Here is a 27,002-nt window from a genome sequence, read left to right as displayed (position 1 = left end):
AACATGTTGTGAATGTACAAATTTTATTGCTAAAAGTTTTAATTCACAAACAGAAATGTGTTTTTCTTTCCATCCTGGAGTCGAGTGGATGTTTTTTTTTTTAAAAACAACCCTGAGAGCATAAATATTTTTTATATTGCATTATTATCTGAAAAATGTTGAGTCTATTTTTCTACATGTCTTTATTTCCTTTTAAACATATTTCTAATGCTCATGTCTTTCATGGCATTTATTTAACCTATTCTCATATTTTATTTTGTAAATACTTTTATATTGTGTATGTATATTGCTGAATGTTAATATACTCTTGCATCTTGTACCACGTGCCAGTTGTGCTACATAATCTTAAAGCTCTGTTTAAAAAAAAAGTCAGTTGCTTAAAGAGATTAATAATGATGACAAGAAAATAATAAAAACGTATATTAAATAACTTGAAATCCAAGAACTAATCTTCAGTAAAACAATTATAGAAAAATAATGTGCAATGTTAAAGGGCAACCAATGAGATTCAACAGGATACGAGGCAAACGTTAAAAATATACAAAAAAAATGGAGTGACAGTTATTTCTATAGATAAACACATTTTTAATGTGACATCAATTATGATGATTATTTGAGAAGATTGTGAATATTGTGTTGAAGGAACAGGTCCTGATGATCAGCTGAGTTTTGAAGTGTTGACTGAATGGTTAAGGGATGAATCCTGATTGGCTGAGGTAACATTTGCACGTACTGACCTTTAGTAGTCGGTGAATCCTTGTCTGTCGTAGGCGAGGCTGGGCTGGTAGTCATCTTGCATCATTCCTCCGTCCATGCCCTCCATGGGCATTTCAGCTGCATATCCCCCGTATCCTGGAAAACCAGCATCCAGCTCTGCAACAGATAACAACATTTACTTGTTAAACTAGTTACACACACGACCAAGGTTGTTTGTCATTGAACTTCCCCTGTGCTTGTTTTATCTTCTGTGGCTGTCATGATAGGTAGCAGTATAGAAAACTGTACAAGCTAGTGGAAATCATTTCACATGTGAGGCACATTTTTGGATCACGGGGATCACAGAGTGAGGAGAAGCTAATCCTTTTTCCTTTAGAGTCTCTTTGCTCTGAGAGGAGACAGAAAATACCAAGACCATACAAGGAGAAAAGTCAAGTGAAGAAAAGGACGGGAACTAAGAGAAAAGATTCAAACACAGATAAGGACACACCAGGGTGAAGACTGATTGAGGGAAAACCTTTTAGACTTGGCAATGACGATTAGGTAGTGATGTATCAAGAGAAAACGATTCAAGGAAAAAAAACAAAGAAAAGGCAGAGGGGATCAGAACTGTGACTTATTTGCAGAAGATACAAAAACCAACACAAGCTAGGCCTTGTTCTAGAGAACTTAAAATTTTTTTTGCTACCAAATGAGGATGATAGATGGACTCTGTAATCTGCAGCAGCGAGGCAACCTGTTAGCACATTACAGCATTTTAGCGCTGTGGTCGCTCCCTGTGGTGGAGTGACCCGGTGCTGAGGAATGTGCTGTGTGTGCACATTTCAGCCATAGTTACTCACCATCTGGATACGGTCCATCCATGGGGACAGCGTTGTGGGCCTGCAGAGAGGTCACGAGGGGGAAAAGGTCAAATTAAAAATAGACACTTTTATATAGAAAACTTATAGTTATAGTTTATATTATTGAAGATGATGTGATAAAGTTTCTTAAAAAACAATTGCTTCTCAGAATGTACTTTATAACCGTAATTAACATTATATGAAGGTGCAGAGATGAGTAAAGGTAAACAAAATCCTAAGCACTGAAGGGAATAGAAAAAATGTCAAAAAAAAAAAAAAAATCTACTTCAATGTTCAGTTGTTGTGTGCTGGCAGTGGAGGGCGCCAGACACTCACCATCTCCCAGGTAGCGGCGTCGTGTCTGAACAGAGAGTGTGTGAGCTCCACGGACACTCGCTTCTTGTAGTCTGAGTTCTTGTCCTCGGAGATGCGGAAGAGCACAGCTGCAGCGTATGTAGCTGAGGGGTAGAGAATCAGGACACAATCAGGCTTGTTAATAATGTGTTAGAGTGAGGTTGTATTGAAAGGAAACGGATCAAGTCTCGACTGCACCACAGGTTAAAGTTTTAAAGATAAAGTAACAGTGAAAACATAATCATGGCATAGGTATTTTTTCTTTTATTGGACTCCCTGAGGCATTACAGATTTAGTATATTTACAGCATCAGTTATAAAACTTATACAGCATGAATGTGTTTAATTAAAATACATCTTTGTATGTGTATGTGTGTTAATAAGCAGAAATATGTTAAAAGCTTTTTTGAATATTTTCAATGTAACCCACAAATGGTGTGAAGAGAAAAAAATAAATCCCTGAAACGCAAAGTGTCCACAGTTTGTATGCTAAACATGAAGTATCCTTTTTTAGGGTTGTATTTTATTCTTTAAATGCAGGCTGCCAGATGACATTCTGAATGTGGTGGAGTAAAAGTATAATGGACTTGGACATGTAGATTGAAGTACCTGGAAAACTGTGCTTACAGTAAGCACAGCACTTGAATAAATTGGCTCTGTTCCTTTCCATCTATGACTAAATGCTATATTACGGTAAGCTAATCGCAGTGCATTATCTGGGTGTCTTACCAATGCCCTCGTTGTTGGAGTGCAGCAGCTCCATCAGAGGAGCTGATGCTCCCTCGCTGTCGATGAGTTCAGCTGACGGTTTGTCCAGGGCCAGCTCACACAGGACACCAGCTGCCACGCGCTTCACGTTGTCCACTGGGGAGTAAAGGAGCTGCAGACGGGGGAGGAAGGAAATGAGCAAAAACAAAACAAGCACGAGGAAGTTAATTATGGAGACGAGGAAGTGTGAGAGCGTCAGCTTCCTCCATTACCTGAACAAACAGAGGAATGGTCTGCAGGTTGGCGATCTCTGCTCTGTTGACGGGATCTCTGGCCAGGATGTGCAGAGCTCCTGTGCAGCCCTCCACAATCTCCTCCATCCTCACTCCATCCTGAGGAGCAGGATGAAAAACAATACAGAAATTTATGAACAATTCCCAACTAATAATTTCCAAAATCCCTTAAAACACACAAGATTAATCAGTGACCTCCTTTCAATCTAGTCCCTCATGTACCTGGTACGTCTGCTGGGCGGATGAACCATGTTTCTGGGCGTCCTGGTGGGCTTTGAGCAGCAGGTTGACCAGACGGGGGATTGCTCCAGCATCCCTCAGAGGGGCCTGGTTCTCTGGGCACAGGGCCAGGTTACGGATGAGGCCGACCACAGCCTTTAGACAGGACGGAGAAGCAAAGACATGGTCATGTTACTGCTCAGCTACTAAAACAAGGCTGACAAACAACTTCAAGCTTCTCCATTAGAAAAATGAAGTGATACATTTAGTCCTCTGAATCCTGTGTTTGTAAAACATACTGTTCCTGCTGTCATAAGCATTTCATGCTCTTTCAGGCTGATTGAGAATCTGGCCTTCTGCCGGACCTGCCATCCCCTCTGTCCATCTGTCAACTTCTTTCCATCGTTCTCTTTGGAACAAACGCATTAACACCTCAATGTGTTTCTGTCATAGTCCTCAAGTTATGTTCCCTCAAGCCACCTGTTTTCTACCTGCTGTCCTCCTTTCCACCATCCTGATGGAAACACATTTTTGTAGACTTGTGTTTAAGTCATGTTGTCCTTTATATTTCTTTTTATTTAAATTGACACGTTCCTTATTGCTTTTCTCGTTGTTATTTTGTTCTGTTTTGTTTATACCATGTTTTGACAAATTTGTTTTGTCCTTTAATTTTACTAAACTTTGCTTTTCCTTCCGTTTGACCTTAAAGTCTCACTGACCCTCACCAGAGCAGATACCATCCCTCCACCCCTCCCTCCACTCTACCTTGATGACAGGCCAGTAGTAGGGCTGGTTGAGCAGCTTGACGATGGCGGGGATGCCGTAGTGTTTCCTCACAGCATTCTGCGCCACCTCAGCCTGTTGGTGGCGTGAAGTCAGGTGGCGCAGGGCGCAAACGGCAGGCTCGGTCACGTCCTCCTTCTCGCCGGCACGCAGTATGGCATGGATCAGCGCCTCCACGCCGTTGCTCTGAGTGACCAGAGTTTTGTTGTGGGCGTTGTTGCATGTGAGGTTTGACAGGATGCCTGTGGCGCAAGTGAGCATGTTGAGATCGTCTGAGCTGAGTAGACCCACGAGCACCTGCAGCAGGCCGTCCATACCCTCCTAGAAACAGGAAGAGAAAGATTTCAGAAAAGTTCTTCATGTTACGAATTATGAGGAATAAAAAAAAATCAGATTTTGTGGACACAGACCTCCTTGGTGGCAGCATCAGACAGGTTCCTGAGTGTCCACAGACAGTTCTGCATCAGACGCTGGCTGGAGCCATTGAGGTGTTTACCCAGAGCCTGCATCCCACCTGCAGGGAACACAGAGGTTATACTCAGCACAATTATAAATGCAACACTTCTGTTTTTGTTCCCATTTTTCATTAGTTGAAGTGGAAAATCTGAGACTTCATCTGTACACACAAAAAGTTTATTTCTCTCAAGGTTTGTTCACAAATTTGTTATAATTTGTGTTAGTGAGCACTTCTTTGCTTGGATAACTCATCCACCTGATGGGTGTGGCATCTAAAGATGCTGATTAAACATCTGGATTATTGCACAGATGTGGCTTGAACTGGTCACAATAAAAGGACACTTTACCCTTTTTCTCCCCAGGAGGTCTAAGTCATAACCTGCCCTTTTCTGCCTCTGATTGGCTTACCCTGATATTTTCACCCTAACCCCTGTGGTATGCGTACCACTGATGGTACTCACAGCCTCTCTAGTGGTACACTAAAAAAATCTCCTAAAATTTTAAAAGTAAAAAAAAAATAATTTAAAAACGCCACAAATTTTTAACTGAATACACTATACTATGAGATCTCTGAATAGTATTTTAAAATAAGTTTTGGATTACCTGTATTCTTTTCCTGTATTTTTTATTTGTTTCAATATCAGCGTGCTACGTAGTTGAATTCATGCACATGTTATCCAGTTCCAAGCTAAGTTATGATGGCAGTACTGTGAAGGCAGTGTGGCAATAAATAATTTTATTAAGAATAAACTTGCCGCCTGCATGAACTGTCCTTATCTGAATAGTGTTGGCCTATGTTACTGTAATTCAGTCATAATGGTGGCACAGAACCTAATATTTTTTAAGGTGGTACGTGGTGTAAAAAGAAACACTTCCCTAACCCTAACAAATTACTCTTCATGGCTAAACCTAACCAACCCAACCGGTGAAGGCAACAAGTTCTAGCCAATGAGAGGCAGAGTAGAAGAAATGTCATCCGTAGCTCTATGCGAAACAGTCATAGTATAATAAATGTCTTCAAAAACAAACTGCACATTTCAGAGTGTTATTCAACACTAACCAGTCCAAACCACACCTGTGCAATAATCATACCATTTAATTAGCATCTCTACATGCCACACCTGTCAGGTGGATGGATTATCTTGACGAAGGAGCAATGCTCACTAACACAGATTGTAAATATGTGAACATCATGTGAGAGAAACAAAGCTTACAGGAAACTTAAAATATTTTTAACATCAACTCATTAAAAATAGGAGCAAAAACAAAGAGTGTTGCTTTATATTTTATATTTTTGTTGAGTGTAGCTCACGCAGCTCTCAGCAGCATCTCATAAACTGTGCTGTCATGTAGCTATGTGGTTGACAAGCAGCCATTAATCACAGTTCATGTAACAAAAAGTTGATACACCTGTAGGACCACCTTGCACACACACACAAACACACACACACAGGTGCACAGAAAACATCTATTACATACCAGCCTCTACAATGGCGGGTTTGTTGCTGGGGCACACAGACAGGACTTTGAGCACACGGCTTGTGGTCCACAGCAGCTTCTCATAGTTGTAGTTTCTCATGATGTGAACTAGACCCTCAGGACCCCTGTTGGCAAGAATGATGAGCTGCAAGAGAGCGAGAGAGGCTGTCTAAGTCTGTGTGACAGTAACTTTTATTCATTAACACTCAGGAACTTCATGGTTAACAATCCACCACTCGTGCAAAGGTGTGACTTGTCCAGGCAGTTAAACACCAATCAATTTCCACTCATTTGACTATTCTGAAACAAATAACCACACCCATACACCCACTGTTCCAGCACCTGAACGACTCCGTTCACATGCCACACCCAAAACAAAAACACCAGCTTGAGAACTTGCACAGTTTCAGATTACAATACTTGGCATATTGTGTACCAGCCACTGTATTACATCAGGACTCGACACTGACGCCTGCCCACTTGCCCACGGCAGATAAACTCCGTCGTCAGGCATGTGGAAAGTCTAATACACGTGTTTGGGCAAGTGAAAAAATAGATGTGATGTCTTTATCGGTTTTCCTGTGTTCCTGATTGTGTCACTGATGTCAAACACACAGCACAGTAGAATGATAAGCGACTGTCTTGTTTTTGGCTTACAATCTAGGGCTGCAAATTTTGGTACATAAAAACATACATTATTGGTTAATACATTTTTAATCAGTGACTTTCTTAATGGCGATTAATCGATCAATGATTAATTATTAACTTCCCTACTTACAATGTTCCTGAAATCAATCATCTGAACCGCGTGGCTTCCAGCTCTGCAGCTCTGAAACCTCTTTGGTAGACCTGCAGTTTTAGGCTATTTTAACTGATTTTAGCGTGACTCAAAGCTGCTGACTAGCTGTTCACAGTCTAAACTGGCTCCGCTGTGAAGAGTGAAACATCAACAGAGGCTTTTTATTTCTTTTCTGTGGCGGCAAACACAACACACCGCCTTTCAGTAACTATTACTGAAACTTGAGCTGATCTACACACTTTTTGGCTGAAGTAGCGTAACTTCCCTTCACACACACACACCAGGAAAAACTCACTTTAACCGCAAACCAACTAGACTCTGTTACACACACAGGTTACCCACAAAACCACCTTCCTTAGAGGGGAAGTTTCAGCAACACACAGGTGCAATTGGCTGTGTTTGTGCTAACAAAAAGTGGAAGTATTTAGGTCCACTGTAAAAATATTTCACTACAAGTGAATGTTCTGTATTCTAAGGATTACAAAGGTAAAAGTATTTAAGCATAATACAACTGTCCACATCCTGTTGATTTTTAACAGGCCTTCAGTTTCATTTCAGTATGTAAGTTGGCTGTCGGGCATGTAAAACATTCCTGCTACTTTCCTAAAGGGCAAGCAAGTGAAAAGGCTTAATGTGAAGTCCTGTACGTGTACTGATATTTATATACACACACCTTGCTCTCCTGGTTGCCATAAGACAGCAGCTGCAGGCAGTCTGTGGTGATGGCCAGGAATTTGGGGTTGCTCTTATTCAACAGGGGAACCATCTTCTGCAGGCCGTCAGCCAGGCGAACAGCCATCTTTGCTCCTTCCTGGTGCAGCAGCAGGTTGTGGAGTGTGGTGATGGCGTAGAAGAGCACAGACTCCATGGGTGAGCTGAGGGAGAGCATTAAAGGAAAATGTCACTATTGGAAGTGCTCACTGTTAGATACCATAACTCAATACATTTCAAGTGACATTGTAGGTAGTTTTTTTTTTAAATCAAGGTCATAGGTGGCTAAAGTCAAATAATTTCCTCTCTCTCTTTGTGGTTTAGTTACCTGAGCATGCGGACCAAAGCAGGGATGCCTCCAGACTTGAAGATGGAGAGCAGGCCCTCTCTCTGGTGGGACAGGTTGTGGAGGATGCTGGCTGTGGCCCGTGCTGTCTCCATGTCGCTCGTGTTCTGCATTGCCCGCACCACCGCTGCCACCATCTGAGGAGACTGCATCAGCGCGCGCCGCGATGCCTCCTTGCGTGTGAGCTGGTTTACAATCTGTGCTGCCTTGCTGACCACCACCTGATGAGAGGACGGGGAGAAGAACACTTCAATATTACTGGTGGAAATAATATATACAGTATGAGGGATGTGTGCGATTAGACTTGTAGTCAATGAAATGTTGCTATCCTCGCTAGTTGGCACCAGAAACAGTAGTTGTTTAACTAATAATTAATATACAATGCCGGTTCTGAGGAAGCAGGACAGACATGGTACTCCATGGCCCAAGACATGCAGACTCATCTAATTTAATTTCAAATAATGAATCGCAATTACTGGACTCCATCAAAGAGGTTGGGGCTTAGGAAGGTCGATAGCTGCTGATGATACAACAAAGAGAGGGGTACACTGGTCCACATGCTATATGACTGTGAAATGGTACATGATTTCTGGTCGGCTATTGTCAGATATATTAACAGTATACTGGAAATAGAGTTAAATGAGAGTCCGACATTATGCATATTGGGCATTTTGCCATTGGAGGCTAAACTGCCCCAACAAGTGTCTTCTTGGGTGAAATTAGCCCTCATAACAGGAAACAGGACAGTGCTGAGCCACTGGAAGTCAAACAGAAAAATCAGCTTCAAATGATGTGAGGTGAGCTGGCTCGGACAGCTTCCTTTGAAGAGCTTATTCACAGTTAAGAGTTAATAATATTTTAAATGTTTTCAGAAATGGTACTTCTTTAATAGAAGGTGAAATTTAAAATGCTCAAGATGACTTCAAGATGACTTCAACAGCTTCAAAATGACCCCAAATATTATATTTGCAATGACAAAAAACAGAGAAAAGCAGCAAGTGCCATTTTTCCTGACAAATTACTTAAACTTTTCAGATGATTAAAATTCTTGCTATTCTGATTTTCAGAACATATGCTCATTTACTTCCTTGCTGAGAGTTAGATGAGTAGATGGACACCAGCTTAGCTTAGCTTAACACAAGCTCGACAAATAAACCCCTGTAAAACCACAATGCCTCATTTTTACACTTCAGTTTTTGTACAGAATATGAAAATGAGACATAACAATTACTGAATTCTGTTGTCTTCTTAGCCAAGCTAACCGTTTCCTCTTGTTTGAGTGAAGACTGAACTATCAAAGTTTTATTCACGTAATGTTTAGTCACGTTGTCCGACTTCCTTTTTCACTCTCTGACATATCCTGTGTTTCTCAGAAGTTCTAGCAAGTAGCAGCTGGTAGGAAACACATGATTAGCTTGAAAAAATTCTAGATTTCTGCTGCAGTTAAACATTGTCAGAACATTTAGGGAAAATGTAAGTACACAGCTCAACAACATATATAATATAGATCTGGAGTTTTTAGAGGTTTTAAGTACAATAGACTTTTTTTTAAGTACAATGATAATATATTCAACTCAATATAATTATCTCATGATGATAGGACATCAGATTTTACCACAACACTGTGCGCATGTGTATGGGCATGATTGCGCGTTCCTCACCTGGTCTTCATCGTTGAGCAGCTTGGTGAGCTCAGGCACAGCACGTGTGGCCAGCTCAGCGTCGTCCTGGTAGTTGATCAGATGGATGATGGCCGTCTTGAGCATCTGGGAGGGTTCGGCCAGCCGCTGGACGTTTGTCATCTGGGACGGGTCTGTCTGAGTGGACAAGATGGTGGTGCCTCCCTCCAGAGTCTCTGGGAACATTGCAGCCCGCACCCGCATGGTTCTCGTAGTGACCGAGTCCAAATCTATTGACAAGTGAGATGATGAGCAGTGTGAGAATGGAAAGCTTGACAGATACAGCAACGTAACTTAAGAGGGTTGGTAGCGATTGGTCAGTTAAGGCTATTGCATATCGGCTGGTTCGGCCCTTGCATGTTGTCTTACCAGGTTCTCCGCCTGTGACGGTGGTGGTGGTGGTCATGGTGTAGTGCTTGGAGGTGGTATACTCGCCATCATCTCTGATTGTGTTGGCTCCAGACTGGATGCCTGAGTCTATGCCATACCTATCCTCCTGCCAGTCTGCCACCTTCATTATGCCGCTGTCAGGCTCACCCACTGCCAAGCATAAAGAGAGGGATTGTGGGATGTCAAAGGCAGGTAATACATTAACAAAACTGGATGAAATTAACATGGAGTCAAGATATTTAAGGGTTTCCCTCATTTTTCTCCCCAGTTAAGCAGTGTATTACTTCTACACCACATAAAGGATCAGTTTTACAGGAGTAACCTTCTGTTATACTTTGTATTAAGGAAGTGACCTCAATATAAATATGTGAAAACAATAGTTGGAAGTAGGAAAGGTCATGATCAAAGTGCTCAACAGTCTCCTTTAAAAGTAGGGCAGAATGAGTTGACAAAAGTGACCATGAAAATGCACAAGCTTACTCTAAAATCAAGAGACGTATTATTTGTTGTTTCAAATGGTGAGCATAATTTTCAAAGATTACAAAAACATGGCATCATCATGCTTATTTTCCATATGGACAAACATAATATCAAAACAGCAAAAACATGCCTCCTACAGATCAAAATAAATAAGGAAAGACAAAAAACAAGCTCATAACTGACCTCAAGCCCTGAACTGCAGATTCAGTTACCTTTGTAAGATGAGAGACTAAAGGTTGCCAAATCTTCTCAAAGTCTTTTAACCTGCCTTCACTGATAAATCGGATCCTGTATCAGTTCCGTGAGCCAGAATTTCATTGATGGAACTTTCTGTCTTTTTCCAGAATGACAGAGCTTGTTAGCTTGTTTGCAGTAATGGCCACATGTAAAGGCCACGTGCCAGGAGGTGTTGTTGTGCCTATTTTAGTTTCCTTTCAACTTTGGATATCCCCAGGATTATTAAAACTGGGTCTGGGTCTATCTGGACAAAATCACTATATTATTTAAATAGAGTGTACAGAAATGTAGGAAGAAGAAATAAAATACGGCGGTAAAATACATAAAAACAAGAGGTTAACTGTGGATCACTTACTCTGCATTGCCATCCTTGCCGCCCGCTATCAAAACAACGATGGAGCAAACCTAAAAAACACAAAGAGAGCCAAAGTCAAAATTAATTAAACACTTCTTCTGCTGTAATGAAGATGGTAAACTTCACTATATGCCGTCTCTTTTTCATGAATTAATAAATATTCCAGTGAGGTCTCTGCTCTCTTACAAAACACTGTCATTCAGTTTTTAGATGCCGCTGAAGTGTGACAGCTCTCAAGACGACCCCTCCCAGCCGTGCACCCTGACCTGAAAATGACAACACAGAGCAGCAGCAGAGGCTCATGGGACGGTGAGAATGAAGTGGGCTGAGAGACAGCTGTAAGTCAGGAACGCTGGCCACTCCAAGTGACCTTTCACCCCGAGCCTCCGCCCATACAGCCGTGGGAGAAGCCTGCTGCTGACGCATGGCAAACAGGAACCTGTTCGTCAGGTTTCGACTCCACTGAGTGAGTGAGTGTGTGTGTGAGTGTGTATACAGACAGTGAGTATACTCCTCGTCACACTCAAACCTAAACCGTTGAGAAAGTCCCTGCAAAATGACTTAAGGTTTTTAGCAATCTCATAACTAAATGTGTTCATAGAGATTAGTTTTCTGGTAATCTGACATCCTGAGGCATCTTGTGTAGTTTTATTTTAACATTGCTCAAGATTGTGTAACCACTGCTGACTTGTTGGTGCATGTTTGTCCTACTGTAGACCTCCTCCATGAGCTTGTTTTCCTAATAAAAATTCTTCTTCTTACTACTAGAGCTTGGTTTTGTTTAAAATATACAAAACCAGTAGGCATAAAGCTACTACAGGGGATTTTTAACTGGTTATGACACAGTCTCTATTTATTACTGATGCCTCTATATGACTTATACCAGTTAACATGACTGTCCTCAAGATCAGCCATTTCTGTATGACTGCTGCCATCTCAAATGAGATGTAATGAGCCTGTGTTCACATTTTTACAACCAAAATTACAGTGAATAGTACTGTGTATTTACAAAAAACAAACAAACAAACATCAGGAGTTATATTTTGTGGTTATTATAGTAGAAAGACTACCGCTTTTATCCACAGGGTGCCTCGGGTGTAGTATAGCCATACTCTGAATGTTTTGGTGGCATCTTGGCATGCTGATATCATATGTCAAGTTAACACAATCAGTTACATTTATATCAACAAAAAGCAACTTAATTATGATTCAACAATTTTATTTCCTAACACCACTACTGAACTGCCAGCTCTATCAAATATGCTATGCTCAACTTCAGCACACCACAGACTATAATGGACTGTAGCTTCTGCAGTAGATCAATTGCTTTATTCACCAACTGTACAACGAATGCAGGGATTTTACTTTGAAAAAAACAAGAAAGGCAAAATGGCAAAAATTGACGAGAGAGCTAGGTATTAATACTAGGATTAATACTAAAACCAGTACTACTTGAATGTAAAGGCACTTATGTAATATGATACAAGTAGATATGTTTTTCTAAATATGGTCTTTCATTTACAATCAGCGCTTTGAGGAAAACCAAACAGCTGATGTTGCCCAGGAGGAAATTGGGTTTGACACCCCTGACTTAAAGGTATAGAGTACTGATACCCAACCCTAATCACTGCATTTATTCAATCCTCACATAGATGTCCTATTATATCTCATTCTAAAATAACCTTTTTCAAACTATTTAACTGTGCTTTACAATTAAATACATTCACCTCTAAGTAAAACTGACAAAACTGGGTTGCAAAAAGTGAGTCCCAGACAAAGTAAGATCATCTACTTCCTGCCAGAACATAAATATGAGACTATGTCTCTAGTATGAACCTCATATTCATTAAATATTGCTTCCTGTAACTAAATGTCATATTGCCTTTGCGTACATGATCCTTATTTTAGATTGTAATCTGTAGCTTTATAATGCAGGCTAAAAAACCCAGACTATTTTTCTAGACTTCCTTGTTTCGAGGTTTCACAGACCTAAAATTACCTCTCACTGTCAGAACACGTATGAATGTTTCCTATATCCACGTTTCTGCAGCCTGACTGTCACCCACAACAGAAATCCACTTCATCACACACACAAAAAATCTGCATTCATAATAGCTGCCTGCCACTCCGCATGTGACATATGCTCAATAGAGTACAATGCATTCACTGTGCTGGTTACAAGTATTTTCAGATGTTTCACTGTTACTGACAGGATTCTTTGCAGAGCACAGTGTGTATGTGCATGTGTGTGTGTGTGTGTGTGTGTGTGTGTGTGTGTGTGTGTGTGTGTGTGTGTGTGTAGTATGCATGTAAGAGTCTGATTTCTGCAGATGCCCTGGAGGCACCGGGGAGTTCTACACACAGCAAAGTCAACAAACAAAGGCTTGAACAGACAAAAGAAACAGAAAACACACTGCCATCCTGTGTATAACAGCTGGTTACGACATGATTCCTGCAATAAGCAACTACACTTATCATCTGTCGTTACAACTAATAAAACAAGTCGGGGCTAAAAGCCACAGAGTCGAGCTGCTGAGTTGGCACAAAATGCGCCATAAACCCGCAATTACCACCTTTACCTCTGCTCACATTCAACTTCATGGAACAAATTCATACTTAACAGTGTAGTGAGTACTGTAATCAGAGTTGATCTATGGCTTTGGAGGAAAGGAATTTGTATAAAGATGAGATGCTTTGTCTCGCTGCCTCCCAGAAGAGCGGTTCGTTATGTATAAGCAACAGCAAGCACCACTCCCTCCTCTTTTTGCTTTGCATAAGGACGTGTTGTATTGTGTTTCCGTCCCTCAGACGTACCAGCCCACTTTTTCTCCTCCAGGCATCATACTGTGTGCGTGTTTTTGTGCGTGCGTGCGTGCATGCGTCATTGCAGCTTCTGCAGCAGGGCTGTGTTTTTCATTACAATTTATATGAAGAAGAAACTGACAATAATAGTGTGTGTGCACAAGCAAAATGTGTGCATGTTCCTCATTAGTTTATGTCTGACCTGAATTTTCTCTCTGTAGTACTCTAGGACTAAGGACTCACTTGCAAACCGCCACGTTTTTGGGGCTGCATGTGTTAATTTGCTGTCGAAACACACGTGTTTAATCTGTTCACCTGAACCTGAAGTTCCTGTGATGTCCCAAGATGTCCCATGTGACTTTTACCTTCACAGGAGCAGTAGCTCAGTGAGTTTCAGCTGTAGTCAGTCTGGCATGAGATCCTGCAGGACCAGGCCTCAGAGGACTGTCTGTGCTTGCAGCTACATGCTACCTTACAGATAATGCACTGACTCATAAGGGCACAGGCAGAAACTATGCTTGTAATCACAGTGTATTCCTACATTTCTATGTAAAGGTGTGGCCTCTTTTTAAACGCAAGCATGAAGGCTTGTTTGTCAAGATAGTAGGCAACTACAAGCTGGCTATGGGAATAAAGTGACATAAATCAGGCAAACTAAAATCATTTTGATCCACTGCTACTGAAGGCACAGACACAACTGATGTAAAATAAGACCAACGTGACTTTTTGTATTCAAAGCAGCGTGTACACCGTGGCCGCACAGACCTTCCCTGTTCTCTTTAAATCAGTGACAGTGTTTGTGTAGTCTTTGTTTTCCTGGGCGAGGCAGCGAGTTCAGCCAACTGTTGCAATGCTGCGACACGCCCCACATATCACCTAGGTAACCAGAAAAGGCACTGTACTGTGGGGGCTTTATCTGCTGACCCATCTGATGTCTGAAACTATGCTGACTTGTTTGCTGATAAGTGTTGTTGCCTCTTGGGTTTTGCCTTATTTATTTATTTATTTATTTATTTTGACTTCCCCACATGATCATGATGACTGTGGCCCAAGTCAAGAAAATCACTCTCCTTTCCTTTTAGTGTTCTTAAACTAGTTTATAAAAGGACTTCATTTTAGGTTTTTGCATGATTTCACTGTTCTTATAATGTTGATTTCTGTTATGTTTACAGCCCGACTGATATATCAAACAGTTGATATGATTGGCCCAATATTGGCCTGTCACAGCTATTTTGGTCTATATCAGTATTGACATATATGTTGCCAGAAAACTTTTTTTTAAAGTTACATGATGCAGATTGTTTTTATTTGTTCACTTCACAGGCAGAATTTTATGTGTATGTGATCCCTTTGCTTAGTGCAATTTTAATATATACATATATTTTACATATATTTTGTTCTATTTGTGTTTTTTCTTATCTACCATTATTTAGAAACTGAAAAATACCAGTAAAGGTTTACCGTTTCAGTGCACTGATATCACTTTGGATGATAAACTATAAAATATGCTGCCCCCATTACATAACTTTTGAGGGATCATCACAAAAGATGTGTGTTTATGTACATATTCTTTATGTTGTATTCCTAATAAAGTTTTTCTTTTGCTCTCTTATATCTGTATTGGCCTCAAAAATCTGTTTGGCTCTACTTATGTTTGATATATTTCAGGATTTACTGTTTTTATGCTGCTGTTGTCAAATTTCAATAACTTGGGAAAAAAACATAAAACATCTTGTTTTGCATATTATGATTATTACAGTGAAAGTAAAAAGAGTATCGAGGCTTATCCACTGATCCCTCCCCCACAGTTCAGTGCTGACTAAAAGCTGTTGGTTGCGTTTGTACCTCTGACTGGACTTTGCACTCTTCCAGTTAATGAGTGATGCATCACTTCATTCTCAGTGTACCTTGCTTTATCATTGTCATTACCGACACCATCCACTCTCCCACCCACACAAACACGCAGTAACATGGAAGCTGCACTTTTTACTCAGGAAAACACACATCTCACACCCATCACCACCCACTAAAGCTGCAACAATTCATTTAAGTAGTTGTCAACTACTAAATTAATCGCCAACTATAATCGATTAATTGGTTTAAGCATTTTTTTAAGTCAACAATTTGATGATTCCAGCTTCTCAAATGTAAATATTTTCTAGTTTCTTTGTCCTATGTCAATTTTATTTGTTCTATGACAATAAAATGAATATTTTGGGGTTGTGGTTAAAACAAGGCACCTGAGGATGTTAACTTTGGCATCTGAGAAACACTGATCAACATTTTTCACCTTATTCAGACATTTTATAGATCAAAGAACTAATTGATTAATCAGGAAAATAATGGTCGGATTAATCAAAAATGAAAATAATTGTTACTGTCAGCCCTGCCCCCACTATCTTGTTAAGCAACAACCTCTGTGGAGGTCTTCAGGGGGCTTCTTCCAGAAAAAACACCCTGCACAGTAAAACCAGGAATGCGGATCAGTGAAAGCTGCCAGTGAACGAGTTGCAACAGAAAAGCAGAGATGGATACTGTTCAGCACCCAATGCTGAAACGCTGGTGTGACATTCCACACTAACACAGTATATTCTGTCCTGTGTCCATGCGTAAATCTTGTGCACAGTTTTTCACCCTTCTAACATGAAACTCTTCTAAACTTCTCAGTGACTCACTCGTAAATTGCTGAAACTAACACATACTGAGGACACTGTAACTGTGACAATAGATGAGTAACTCAGATCATGAGAACAGGTTTGCTATCCTGCCACCCCCCCCCTCACCACCACCACAGGCATGCTAGACAGGGAGTGTCTCCCCAGCAGTGACAAGCTCTCAACAAGGGTGTGGCAGCAGAGTGCGTGGGTGTATGAGAGAACTGGGTGAGGCTGAATACACCTAATGGCCAGAGGGGTTAAACTGTAGATCGCGCACTTTATTTTTCTCAGTAAATCCTCCCAATGATTAAGATGTCATGCAGTTACAAACTCAGTCTATAGATATGAAAAACACTGCAGCAGGCCAGATTTTGACTTTGCAGGCCTAAACTCCTCTTTGTGTCACAGCAGGAATGAATCAGGTCAGGGAAGAGGCCCAGGGGGGCTGGAGATGCACACTGGTCGTATTCCTAACATACATTACAGAGGTTGCAGTGATTTGTTATTTAGCCTCATGCCTGTTTGGCATGCAGGGGTGTAAATAACATCATGTCACAGGGCTTTGCTAGACTTTTAAATGCCTGCCTGAGAAGATTAAGCCTGCAAAATTATATCAAGCACGAAGACAGTTTGGAAAATGTGCTTATTCGCCTTCTTGCTGAGAGTGAGATGAGAAGATTGATACCACTCTCAAGCCAGTTAAACATAAAGCTAGAGTGAGCGACCAGTTAGCTTATCTTAGCATAAGGATCGAATGGGTATCATTAGGATTCATGAATATTGAAACTGATTATCGATACAATACTTGGTGATACAACTCAATCCAAAAAAAGCCATGACATAAAAAGATGTGAAAAAAATTATTCTTACATTTTTACAGAAGAAACCATTTAAATTGTTCTCCCGAGATATTTCATTTAGCTGGTCATTAAATTTAGTAAAGTGAGCCCACACATTTCGCCCTGTCAGCTGGTCATGTAACATAACATAAATACAGACAGCAGTATCGTTTGTCCAGGAGCTTATCAATATTTCAGGACTGACCAGTCAGGTACCAGAACTGGTTTGTACTGGTTTTCAAAAGATAACAAAATGCCCCTACCAGCACCTCTAAACCTCAACAATTAACGTTTTTAAGTATTGTTATATCTTGTTTGTTTAATCAGTACAAAAACTAATGAGTAAAAACATCAGGAAATAAAATCTTGCACGTAACTGCCTGCACAACTGTGGCCTGTTGTTTTTACACTGAGCAAGAATCTCCTGGTGGGAGTTTCATATTTAGACCAAAGCTCAACCCCTAAATTAGTCGACTGATATTATCAGCTCCATACTGGCCTATTACAGCTACACTGGTCTATATGGGTATCAGGATATATGTTGTCTGATATGCCCTATATGAAAACTTTTTTTAACAGAATATAATGCAGATTATTGTATTTGGTAGCTTTATAGGCAGCCTTTCATGTATATTCAATCCTTTTTCTAAATTCAGGTTGATTATATATTTCATCTATTTTTGTTTTTTTTATTTGTGGTTATTTATCATTGTTAAACAATACCAGTGGAAGTTTAATATTTCACTGCCTTGATATAATTTTGGACAATAACCTTTCTTGCTAAACTGTAAAATAACCTGCACCCATTACATATTTTTGTGTGTCAACTTTCTATGGATCCTTGCAAAAGATGCGTGTTGCATGTATATCGATATCAGAATTTTTTTTACTTCCTAATATTAGTACCGGCCCCAAAAATCCAGTATCTGTCAGGCCCTAACACAGACATTAGAGTGATTCAATTCTCAGCAAGAAAAATGTCAAGCTTTTTCTTTCTACATTCCTGCAGCAAGAATTTATCATTTGTTTATGTAAATTGCAGCTTCTCATGGCCGACGGAACATTATGGCTCTGCTGTAGGAACTTAACCTCGTGGCGGTCTGTGATTTCTAACAGGCTTGCTAATGTCATGTTTAGGCTGACATGCAAATAAAGTAGATTATGTTAACACACATCTGTAAAGCTTCCTGCACCATCTGCACAGATCAACTATTTCACGTATAGGCTGTCCTCACGCACACACATACTGTCACATATATGTCCCCTGACATGCAACGCACACTCCTGTTATTTACAATAAACTGTTTCTTTAACACAACGCCCTATACTTAGAGGGCCCAATCCTCCTGATACAGTAAATGACCAGTGCGGCCAGCTGAGCCCCCAGAGCAGACAGCCTGCAGCTGACACTGTGCTCCCGGCATCTCCTCTGCTGTCCCAATGGGAGACAACTTAACACCCCCACTAACCTTCCTGGTCCCCAAACCATATATCCCCTGTCCCCCACTCACCCAACCATAGCTATTATGACACTGTAATGGAGGCAGCGGGGGCTAACTGGATAGCTGTTTGTTATAAATCAATAAGAGAGGATGTGAAGTGGAGCACAGCTAATGGATTTATTGTGGTGGGTGACAGGAAGTGGTGGTCAACATTATCTGACTCACCAACACTGCTGGGCAGTCCGGTCAGTGAGGGGAAGTTTATTAGCAGAAGCTGTACTTTCTTCACTGTTCCTACTAGGGTTGTGATTAGTGCTTTGGTCCATCTTGTTTTGTCCACAACGCCAAGATATTCAGTTTACGGTCATTGAGGACTACAGAATCAAGAAAATATTCATATTTAACAAGCTGGTATAAGAACATTTTGACTTTTCTTATCAAGATCATCGGTGATGAATTTAACGGTGAAATCTGTAATAGATTTACTGTTATAAATCATAAACTGATCATGATATATCTTCAGAGATCAAGAAAACATGTTTAGTTGAAATATTTGATTCTCTGATATCAAAATGGCAGCCACAGTGTCTATTCTATTTCTAGAGTTCAGGTTAAAGCTGAATGTTCAACCAAATGAGTAAAGGTCTGTTTACGAGTCACAAGAAATCACTGATAATCTTGTAGAAGCAGTAGATGTTTATAATGTTTAAACTGAGCAACATGTTAATGAGTCTGGCAGGAACTGAGACAGGCAGTCACTTAACTCCAGTTCCAGATTGTGTATTTTCAGAGCAGTGTGCTTTTGTTTTTAGGATAAGAGGCTTAAATTTACACTGACAGATAATTAACAGCTGATCAACTCACAGTGTAGGACTTGTTAATGTCAATTGATGATGTTGCACATGTCCTGCACTCCTGTGGAGCTTCTGCAGAGCTGCCCCAAGTCTGAGGAGGAGGGAGCAGGGGGAAACAACTCGTTTCAACCATAGACTATATATTAAATATGATTTTAACCTAATTAATATACAATCTATAGCTCCAACTACTATTTGGATTGCAGTGTTCATTTTTGCACACAAAATTACTACATATAGCTACTTTAATAGCTAACAACTCATGGATTAATTGTTGCAGCTAGTTTCTCCATAAGGTGGACGCAAAACAATGGTAAGAATCTTGAAGCTAGAAGCTCACATTTTGTAAAAAGCTCTAACATTTTGAGAGAGAGCATTCGTCAATTGACTGTAACAGGCAGTTGATAAAATCCAGACCATAGCGACGCTGCCATGCCAAGAGCCCACAGAGAAAGAACAGAACAGACAATGAGATACTGCTGCTGGAGAACACTTGAGCAACAGCACACAAACTGAATTTGTCTCAACGTGGCAGAAACAGCACAGCACGCTCCCCTTCCTTTCCTGATTCCCAACAACAGAGTCAACCACAGTCAGCGTGCCAATGAATAAAATAAGCAGCAGAATGGATAATGGCCCTAGATCTGTCAGTTGATTCACTGCAGCTACTTTAATGAGTTGAATTAAGCCAGTGGATGCCATATAGTGGCTGCTATCTGGTGTGCAGTTGTTTACTCCCTGTGGGACCTCGCTGTGAATCAAAGGAAATGTGAGCTCTCCCGGAGGAGGTGCCCAAGTGCAGAAAAGGATCAGATTACATGAAGCTGATAAAGAGGGAGGGGAGGAGTAAAAATGTGTGCACCCAATGTGGCAATAAACCCTCATTTGCAAAGCAACAAAGTTCACAAGATGGTCTATTAACTATCAGACGTTGTGGGAGGAACAGAAGATGTCCAAAGATTATCTTCCATATCAGGAGAACAATACATCGTAAAGATAAGGAAATCAAATGGCTAGATTTGATTTTAACCATTTAAAGAATTCAATATTTGAACATTTGATGGCCACTTGGGTGGGAGAAAAAGCTTGATCGTTTTAGGCCGGAGATATACTTGCTGTTTAACCATGCGTTTGTGTATGCGTAGCGTTAATTTCTGAGGACGCGCACAACCATCGCTCCAAATGGACGCAGGATTTGCGAGGCAGCCATGAAGCGTAGGGATTCGTAGGGGTGTGTATGTGAACGCGTAGTTAAAAGCAAATATATTTCCACCTTTAGGCATTGTGATTATTTTTACAATCCCTGAATCAATCTTTTTTTGCTGAATCAGTTTTTAAAAATATGTATAAATGAGTAGCGCTTAGACCGTTCGCACAATGCTAATACAATGGAAATTCCTATTAACACACTAATGGAAATTGATATAGCTATCACACTAATATTATCTTAACAAAGTGATCAGTTTTACTTCATATGCTTATCATACTCATACTTTCAGACATACAGTATGTTTCAGTGAAATCAAATCTGTGATATAGCCCAAAATATGTTTTTAGGGCTATGATTTTGTCTCTACAGTAAGTAGGATGTTCGCCTCTTCATGTTGTTTGGTTGGCGGTAGGAAGGAAAAGGATGAACTAAGTCTCTGATACAGCACAGAGAGCCTCTGTGCTACTTTGTTTGGGGTAGAGAGGAAAAGAGTAGCCGCATTGTCCCATTGACTGCTGTCACAGTGAAAAGGAAACCGGGTCTCAAGTGTCCCCACTGGATGCAACCAAAAAGGCTGAAGCACATCAAGATGGCTCTGTGTGTTCGCTGGCCAAGTTTGGTGGCCAACGCTGCATCCAAAGCCCTGTTTAAAAGGCCTGACAGGGAGTTATTTCTTGAACTGCCACTGCTACGCATCGGTGTGCTGCTGAGCACTGAGGCGATGTGACAGATGATTAATTTTTCAGGGAGATTAGAGGCACGAGGGAGCGGGAAGGGGGGTTCGTTGGAGAGCCGGGCAAAAGTCTAAAGGGACCCAAAAGAATACAGCCCTCCTCAGTTCATGTTCCAAGTTTGTTCTTACAACCAGAATAAAAAGAAAAAAGAAAAATAAAGCCTACATATCTAAAGAGAAAGCTAACTAAGTAACAGTCACGTCTTTTGTTTCATGTACTGCTGTTGTCAGATGATAACCTCCAAAATGTCAACTTTCAGAAGAAGTAAAAAAGAAAAGAAAGAGGAAGAATAACAGCCTTGATTGTCTAAAACGCCCATGCATTTTTCAGTTTATCCAGTGTTTTCTAAAGTATTTACAGGCCTCAGGGTTGCACAACTTTCTCAAGCCATGAGAGCATGAAATCCCTCAAAAGCAGTGAAACAGAAAACACAACCAAAAACTATGAGATCTTCAGTCAAGGGTGACAGTATGCAAAATTAACTTCCTTGTGAGATGCTGTTCTTCATCTAACAACTCGCACTCCCCTGGTGACTTGCTTTCCGTTTCAACCACACCCTTGCTGCCCTGACTTTCCTCAATCTCTCATGGAAGTGTAATTAAGGGACAGGGAGGAGGAGGAGGAGGAGGAGGAGGAGAAAAACAGACACCACAGGAGTCATTGGAGCCACTATGCTAAGAAGTACAACTCAGCCAAATCATCCAACTGTGAAAACTTTATCTTTTGAGTCAGTGCTGGGATCTGGTTCGTTCCCTGCCTGCTTGGATACACCACCAGTAATGAAAAAATTATCAATGGTAATGTATTCATGAAGAAAACTGTAGGATTCAGTTATTTCCTGCATGCTGTTATCCTGATGCATGAGTGTTTTGGACAGAGCTCTGATAGGAGTCGACTTAAAATGACCAACCTGGCAGACGTTCACACGGCTTTTAAGTACAAGTGATGGCACGAAGCAGCCATTAGGCCTTTGACATTTTAAGTAAGGGACATTTTCTTGTCCTCGTTTGGGCCAACCAAGAGAACTGTTGAGGGTGAATAATTCATGCCAGTGACTGTCATGGGTAGGGTTCAGCTGGGCAGTGCCAGCTCCACTTGCTCAGCATTATGCCACAGTGCTCTGCTGGAAGCTTCTGACTTTATCTTTTGTCAGTGACAGCAAAAATCTTTTATATGAGTGCATGTTTTCAGAGGATCCTGTCAATTATTTAATTACCGTAGTCAATCCTAAACAAAGACACTCGAAATTCTTTCCTTTTCTGGAATCTACAGACCTTTTACATACATATGTGCTGGTTTGGCTTGACTTGGCTCAGCATAGCAGGGATTCGCATCTCCATTACAGCAGCAAAATCAGGAAATACTGGGATTTTATCAGCAGCGACTTAAAACAACTCCTATACGACTGAAAGTGAACATAAGACAGTAAAATAAAGCAGATCCCTGAAAGTACAAGCAGCAACACAAGAGAGAAATAAACTTCAAACCACAGAGACGAGTTAGAAGCTACAATAGTACTGAGAGCTGAACAACACAGAGACTTTTAAAAACCTCTTTCTCTCCCAGTTTTTAGTAGCACCAACATAGTTTTAAAAAAATACAAAAAATAAAAATATAACAATATATCAAATATTGCAACAAATATCTTATTTTTACTGGGTGTGACAGGGTGTAGGGTTGAATAAATCTGCTTTGGTTTGATGACAGTTTGAGGTGAAACAGTATGAAAATTACATATCACAATTATAGTGACCTCTGTGATGTTAGTTTTCCCTCAACACAAACAAACCCACGTTGCTGCTGCACCTGCCTCAGGAAGATTATTGCTAACGTTGGTTGATGCTGGACAGAATTTACTATGTTTTATCAAAGCACTGTAATCAAACACACTTATCATGTCATGATAATTAAAATTTGAAATGGTAGTATTAATTGTCTTGAATCTAATTGAACTTTATTGTGACAACGGTAATCATTTCATCCCCAACGACAGCATTGTCTGATGAAGATCTCCTATTAAAGCCTGTGTAAGTTATCTTTGTAGAGATGTTGACACCGTCACACCGCCTCCCTTTTGACTTCAACCACAAAGACCCCTATCATAGCTGATGGGAAACTTCATCTCTCTGCGTGCCCTTCTCCATGGGAACAGTAAAATACAGAGGCAGCAGGGTGATATGCAAACACAGAGCAGGTCACACGACGTGTGCGCTGAGTGGCTGTAACTGAGCCCCTGGAAAGTACTTGGCGAGGCACGACTAAACACAGACAGAGACAAGGTAAGACAGTGAATCCAGAGAAAAAGAAATCCTCCAGGCTAAACAAAGAGGTCAGGATATATGCCATACAGTAATCCCCCTTGCAAAGTGTAGACCTATTTATAAACTGAAGGATCTCCTGGCCTCTTGCTCTGCTTATGTAGGACAGTATCATGGAATTAAGCAGGAGGGGGGAGATTATCACCGTGCCACCACAGCTGTAGCCGCGAAATCTACAGTAAGTCAACCCCCCGCTCCTCCTCCTCCTTTCCCCATGCCGCCGTCCCACCACCCATCCGCCCTCTTCCCTGAGGGCAGACATGAACAGCTTTCCAACCAGGGTGCTGTTTGCCACTGCACTACTTGATGACACAGGGCAGGCTCGGTGGAGGCCTGGCTGGCACAAAGTATTGGCACCCCGTCCTATTCAACCTGACACACATTCAGCAGCCTCAGCTGGACGCATTGGTCCAGAAAAAAAGTTGGATGCCACAAACTTGTTAAGCGCCACTTTTGGTGTTTTGTGATGGCGTTTCTTACTGATAATTTGAACAAGAGAACAATGGGTAATGTGGTTTAGTGTTTCATACTCCAAGAGACAGGCTCAGTATTGAAGAAAAGCTGTTTAACTTCTAATTCCAATGTGACCCATGTCAAATTTGACCTAACCAGATATTAAAGTTGGCTGCAGAGGGCACCACAAATTACCTAATCGGATAAGAAAAAAGCGGATAAGATAAAAGTAATTTAAGATGGATGCTGATTTCAGTGGATTTACACATGAAATCTAATGAAAGAAAAGTGTGCTCCTGCGGCCACTAAGCAGGACTGAAAAACTGCTATCCTGTCAAGTCTGGAGCATCTACGAACTAAGGTAACGATGACATCATGGAAGATCTGGCAACACCTGGAGACATCACTGCTGACATGAACAGCTGTGCGGGAGTGGATGGGAGCTATAGTAACAGCAACACATTTTATAGATATGATTCATTATTCAGTGTCATGCATTACAGATGCATGTGAAAAAGAGCTCACTCCCTCGTGCATGATTAGCTCATTTTGTTATTTACTGTTGCATGAGCTCAAATATTTAGACTGAGTGCTACAGCTAACAGTTAATCTGCTAATATATCTAATATAATAATATCTGATGTGAGAGCTTCTGTCAAAGCATCTAATTTGTATTTTTAGGCAAAATTCTCTATATAAGTCAAAGTATATTGTGAAGTTTTTTGATGAACTTGTAATAATGATGTTAGTTTGATTCGGTTAGGTCAGAGTAGGGCTGGGCAATATACACAAAATCAAATATCATGATATTCAATATCAATATTTACTGATATTGCGACAATGCTGTAGGGATAGTATAATGACTAAATGGGTAAATTCAAATAATAAAACAGCTACAACAGTCTTGCAATTTTAGAAAATTACATCGCCTTACTGTAATGCAGCCCTTAAAACCAGGAAAAGACAACACATATGCCATCTCCTGATATAACAATATCCAAAATTTAAGATAACTAGTCTCTATAAAGTATCCATCCCTAGCTTGGAGCTATTAAATGTTAAATCATCCATCTTTGCTCACTACATCTTAGCCTTTCTTACCCTCAGGTGTGCATAAACTACACTTTATATGAACTTCTTAAAAAAAAAAAAAAAAATCAGGTTAAAAATCAGTTCTCTTGTGGATGTCGGCCATGTAATGCACATGTAATTATCAGTTATCTGTATCAGCTCTCGATAATGTACATCCCTATATGTGAGAGATTGGAACAAGTACATTTTTGCTTTATTTTTTTAACTAAAAAAAAAGACTTAAAAGATTAATCATGTATAAAATAGCTCCTGACTATTTTTCTGTAGGTTGACTAATTGATTTATCACTTTAACACTATTTAAGTTGATATTCATCAGTTAACTGGAATGATAAATGCTTTGTTTTTTCTGAGGTCGTCAAAAGTATCAATACTTTTTCGATATCATGCATTTAAAAACAATACAATCCTAACATCTGATAATATTGATAATATTGAAACTATAAAAAAAAGAAGTGCTCAGTCAAAACCTCAGTCCAGTCCAGTATTTGATTGTCATGCCTGAAATCTGGCTTGCAGCAAAACCAGACGGTGCTCAGCAACTTTTACTGTATCAGCAATGTGATCCTATTTTCTATACCTCCGACTACTTTTGCTTTTAATCGTGTTATCGAAAAATGGATTGAGTGTCGTTTTTTCTGCATCAAGTTTACACCTCTGGTGTCTTGACAACTCTAATCGTTGCCATGCCGACACGTTAAGAGTCACAAAAGATCATGTATGAGACTATCGGTATGAAACAAACTCTATTACATCTTAATTTATTTCTTTTAAAGATATTCTCTAAATGAGTAAAAAGTCCGATAATGCGCACACACATACTTGGACACCACTAACGCCAGTCTATTTGGGACTCTATTGACAAGTGACGTCAAGTTTACTGGTCGATACTGGGGCCAAAACCGTCGTCATGGTTCGACAGAAAGAGCTCTTTGGACTTTTAGGACCCTTCGGACAGTACTAACATTTAACTTGTCGGGAAAAAACAAACTTCTGGCGGCTGGAGAGCTCGCGCTGGACTCCGAAACGGCAGCAGTTAGTGTCCAGTCTGAGGCATGCGGAAATGAATACCAAACACACGGCTGGATTCACACGCAGGTAAGAAAAAGAGGAAAAAACGTAACCGCAAATTATCCCACACAAGCATATGCAGTTAAATAAGAAACAGAACAAACTATTCTACGATAAGACGATGAAAAGACGCATACGTCGGCGACAAAGACACTATGAGCAGTTTAAAGACAGTCGGAGAAAGTAAATACACATCCAATGAATCTTCTTTACCTGTCGAAACACACGGACGCGTTTTGGTTTATTCCAGGTCAGGGTTGTTTTTCTTCGGGACGGGGACACTTGCCTGTATTTCTCCTCACTTCACTCTCTCCACAGCTGCTGTTGCTGGTGCTGCTGGTGGCCGACAGTCCTCTGAACAAAAATGAGTAAAAGAAGCGTCACCTCAGCCCAGACTCCGCCTTCCTCAACCCCGACCCCACCCTGCCGCCACACACACACACACACACACACACACACACACACTGGTGGGAGAGGCGTCATAGCTTGTTTTATTGCAAGAAACTGAAGTCAATAAAACAAGTTGATGTTTACTTCTTAAGAACAATATCGCTCATTGTAATGCTGCTGTAAGGCAGAGCTGCACTGATAAGTGATTAATCCGGTAGTTGTCAACTATTTTGATAATCAGTTAATCGCTTTTTGTCTTTTTTTTTTTAAAGAGCGATAGCCCAAAACTCTGAT

General features: G+C 40.6%; 1 protein-coding gene across 1 annotated transcript; it reads right to left on the bottom strand.

Moving 5' to 3' along the window:
* Window positions 1-610: 610 nt before the first annotated feature.
* On the bottom strand, window positions 611-26,684 carry jupa (junction plakoglobin a). Its single transcript, XM_084715975.1, has 15 exons — window positions 26,532-26,684; window positions 10,848-10,897; window positions 9,755-9,925; window positions 9,368-9,615; window positions 7,689-7,927; window positions 7,323-7,524; window positions 5,851-5,995; window positions 4,326-4,429; window positions 3,898-4,236; window positions 3,136-3,288; window positions 2,893-3,012; window positions 2,642-2,792; window positions 1,896-2,017; window positions 1,560-1,599; window positions 611-873 (listed from the first exon to the last, which is right to left on the bottom strand). Exons 2-15 carry the CDS (start codon window positions 10,858-10,860, stop codon window positions 740-742), a joined length of 2,181 nt encoding a protein of 726 aa, XP_084572101.1. The 5' UTR covers window positions 10,861-10,897; window positions 26,532-26,684; the 3' UTR covers window positions 611-739.
* Window positions 26,685-27,002: the final 318 nt, after the last annotated feature.

The sequence above is a fragment of the Lutjanus erythropterus genome, chromosome 3, assembly GCF_056507025.1.
Source record: "Lutjanus erythropterus isolate fLutEry1 chromosome 3, fLutEry1.hap2, whole genome shotgun sequence".
NCBI lineage: Eukaryota > Metazoa > Chordata > Actinopteri > Lutjaniformes > Lutjanidae > Lutjanus > Lutjanus erythropterus.
Note: the sequence above shows the minus strand (reverse complement) of the source record. Positions and strands in the feature narration are given on the sequence as shown.

What these genes read in the sequence shown, in the direction of transcription:
- jupa (XM_084715975.1), bottom strand. An exon ending in ACTACTGGCCTGTCATCAAG is followed by an intron (nt 3,289 to 3,897) that starts GTAGAGTGGAGG and finishes TCCTGTCTAAAG; the next exon opens with GCTGTGGTCGGCCTCATCCG. An exon ending in ACGCCGCTACCTGGGAGATG is followed by an intron (nt 1,600 to 1,895) that starts GTGAGTGTCTGG and finishes ACCTCTCTGCAG; the next exon opens with GCCCACAACGCTGTCCCCAT.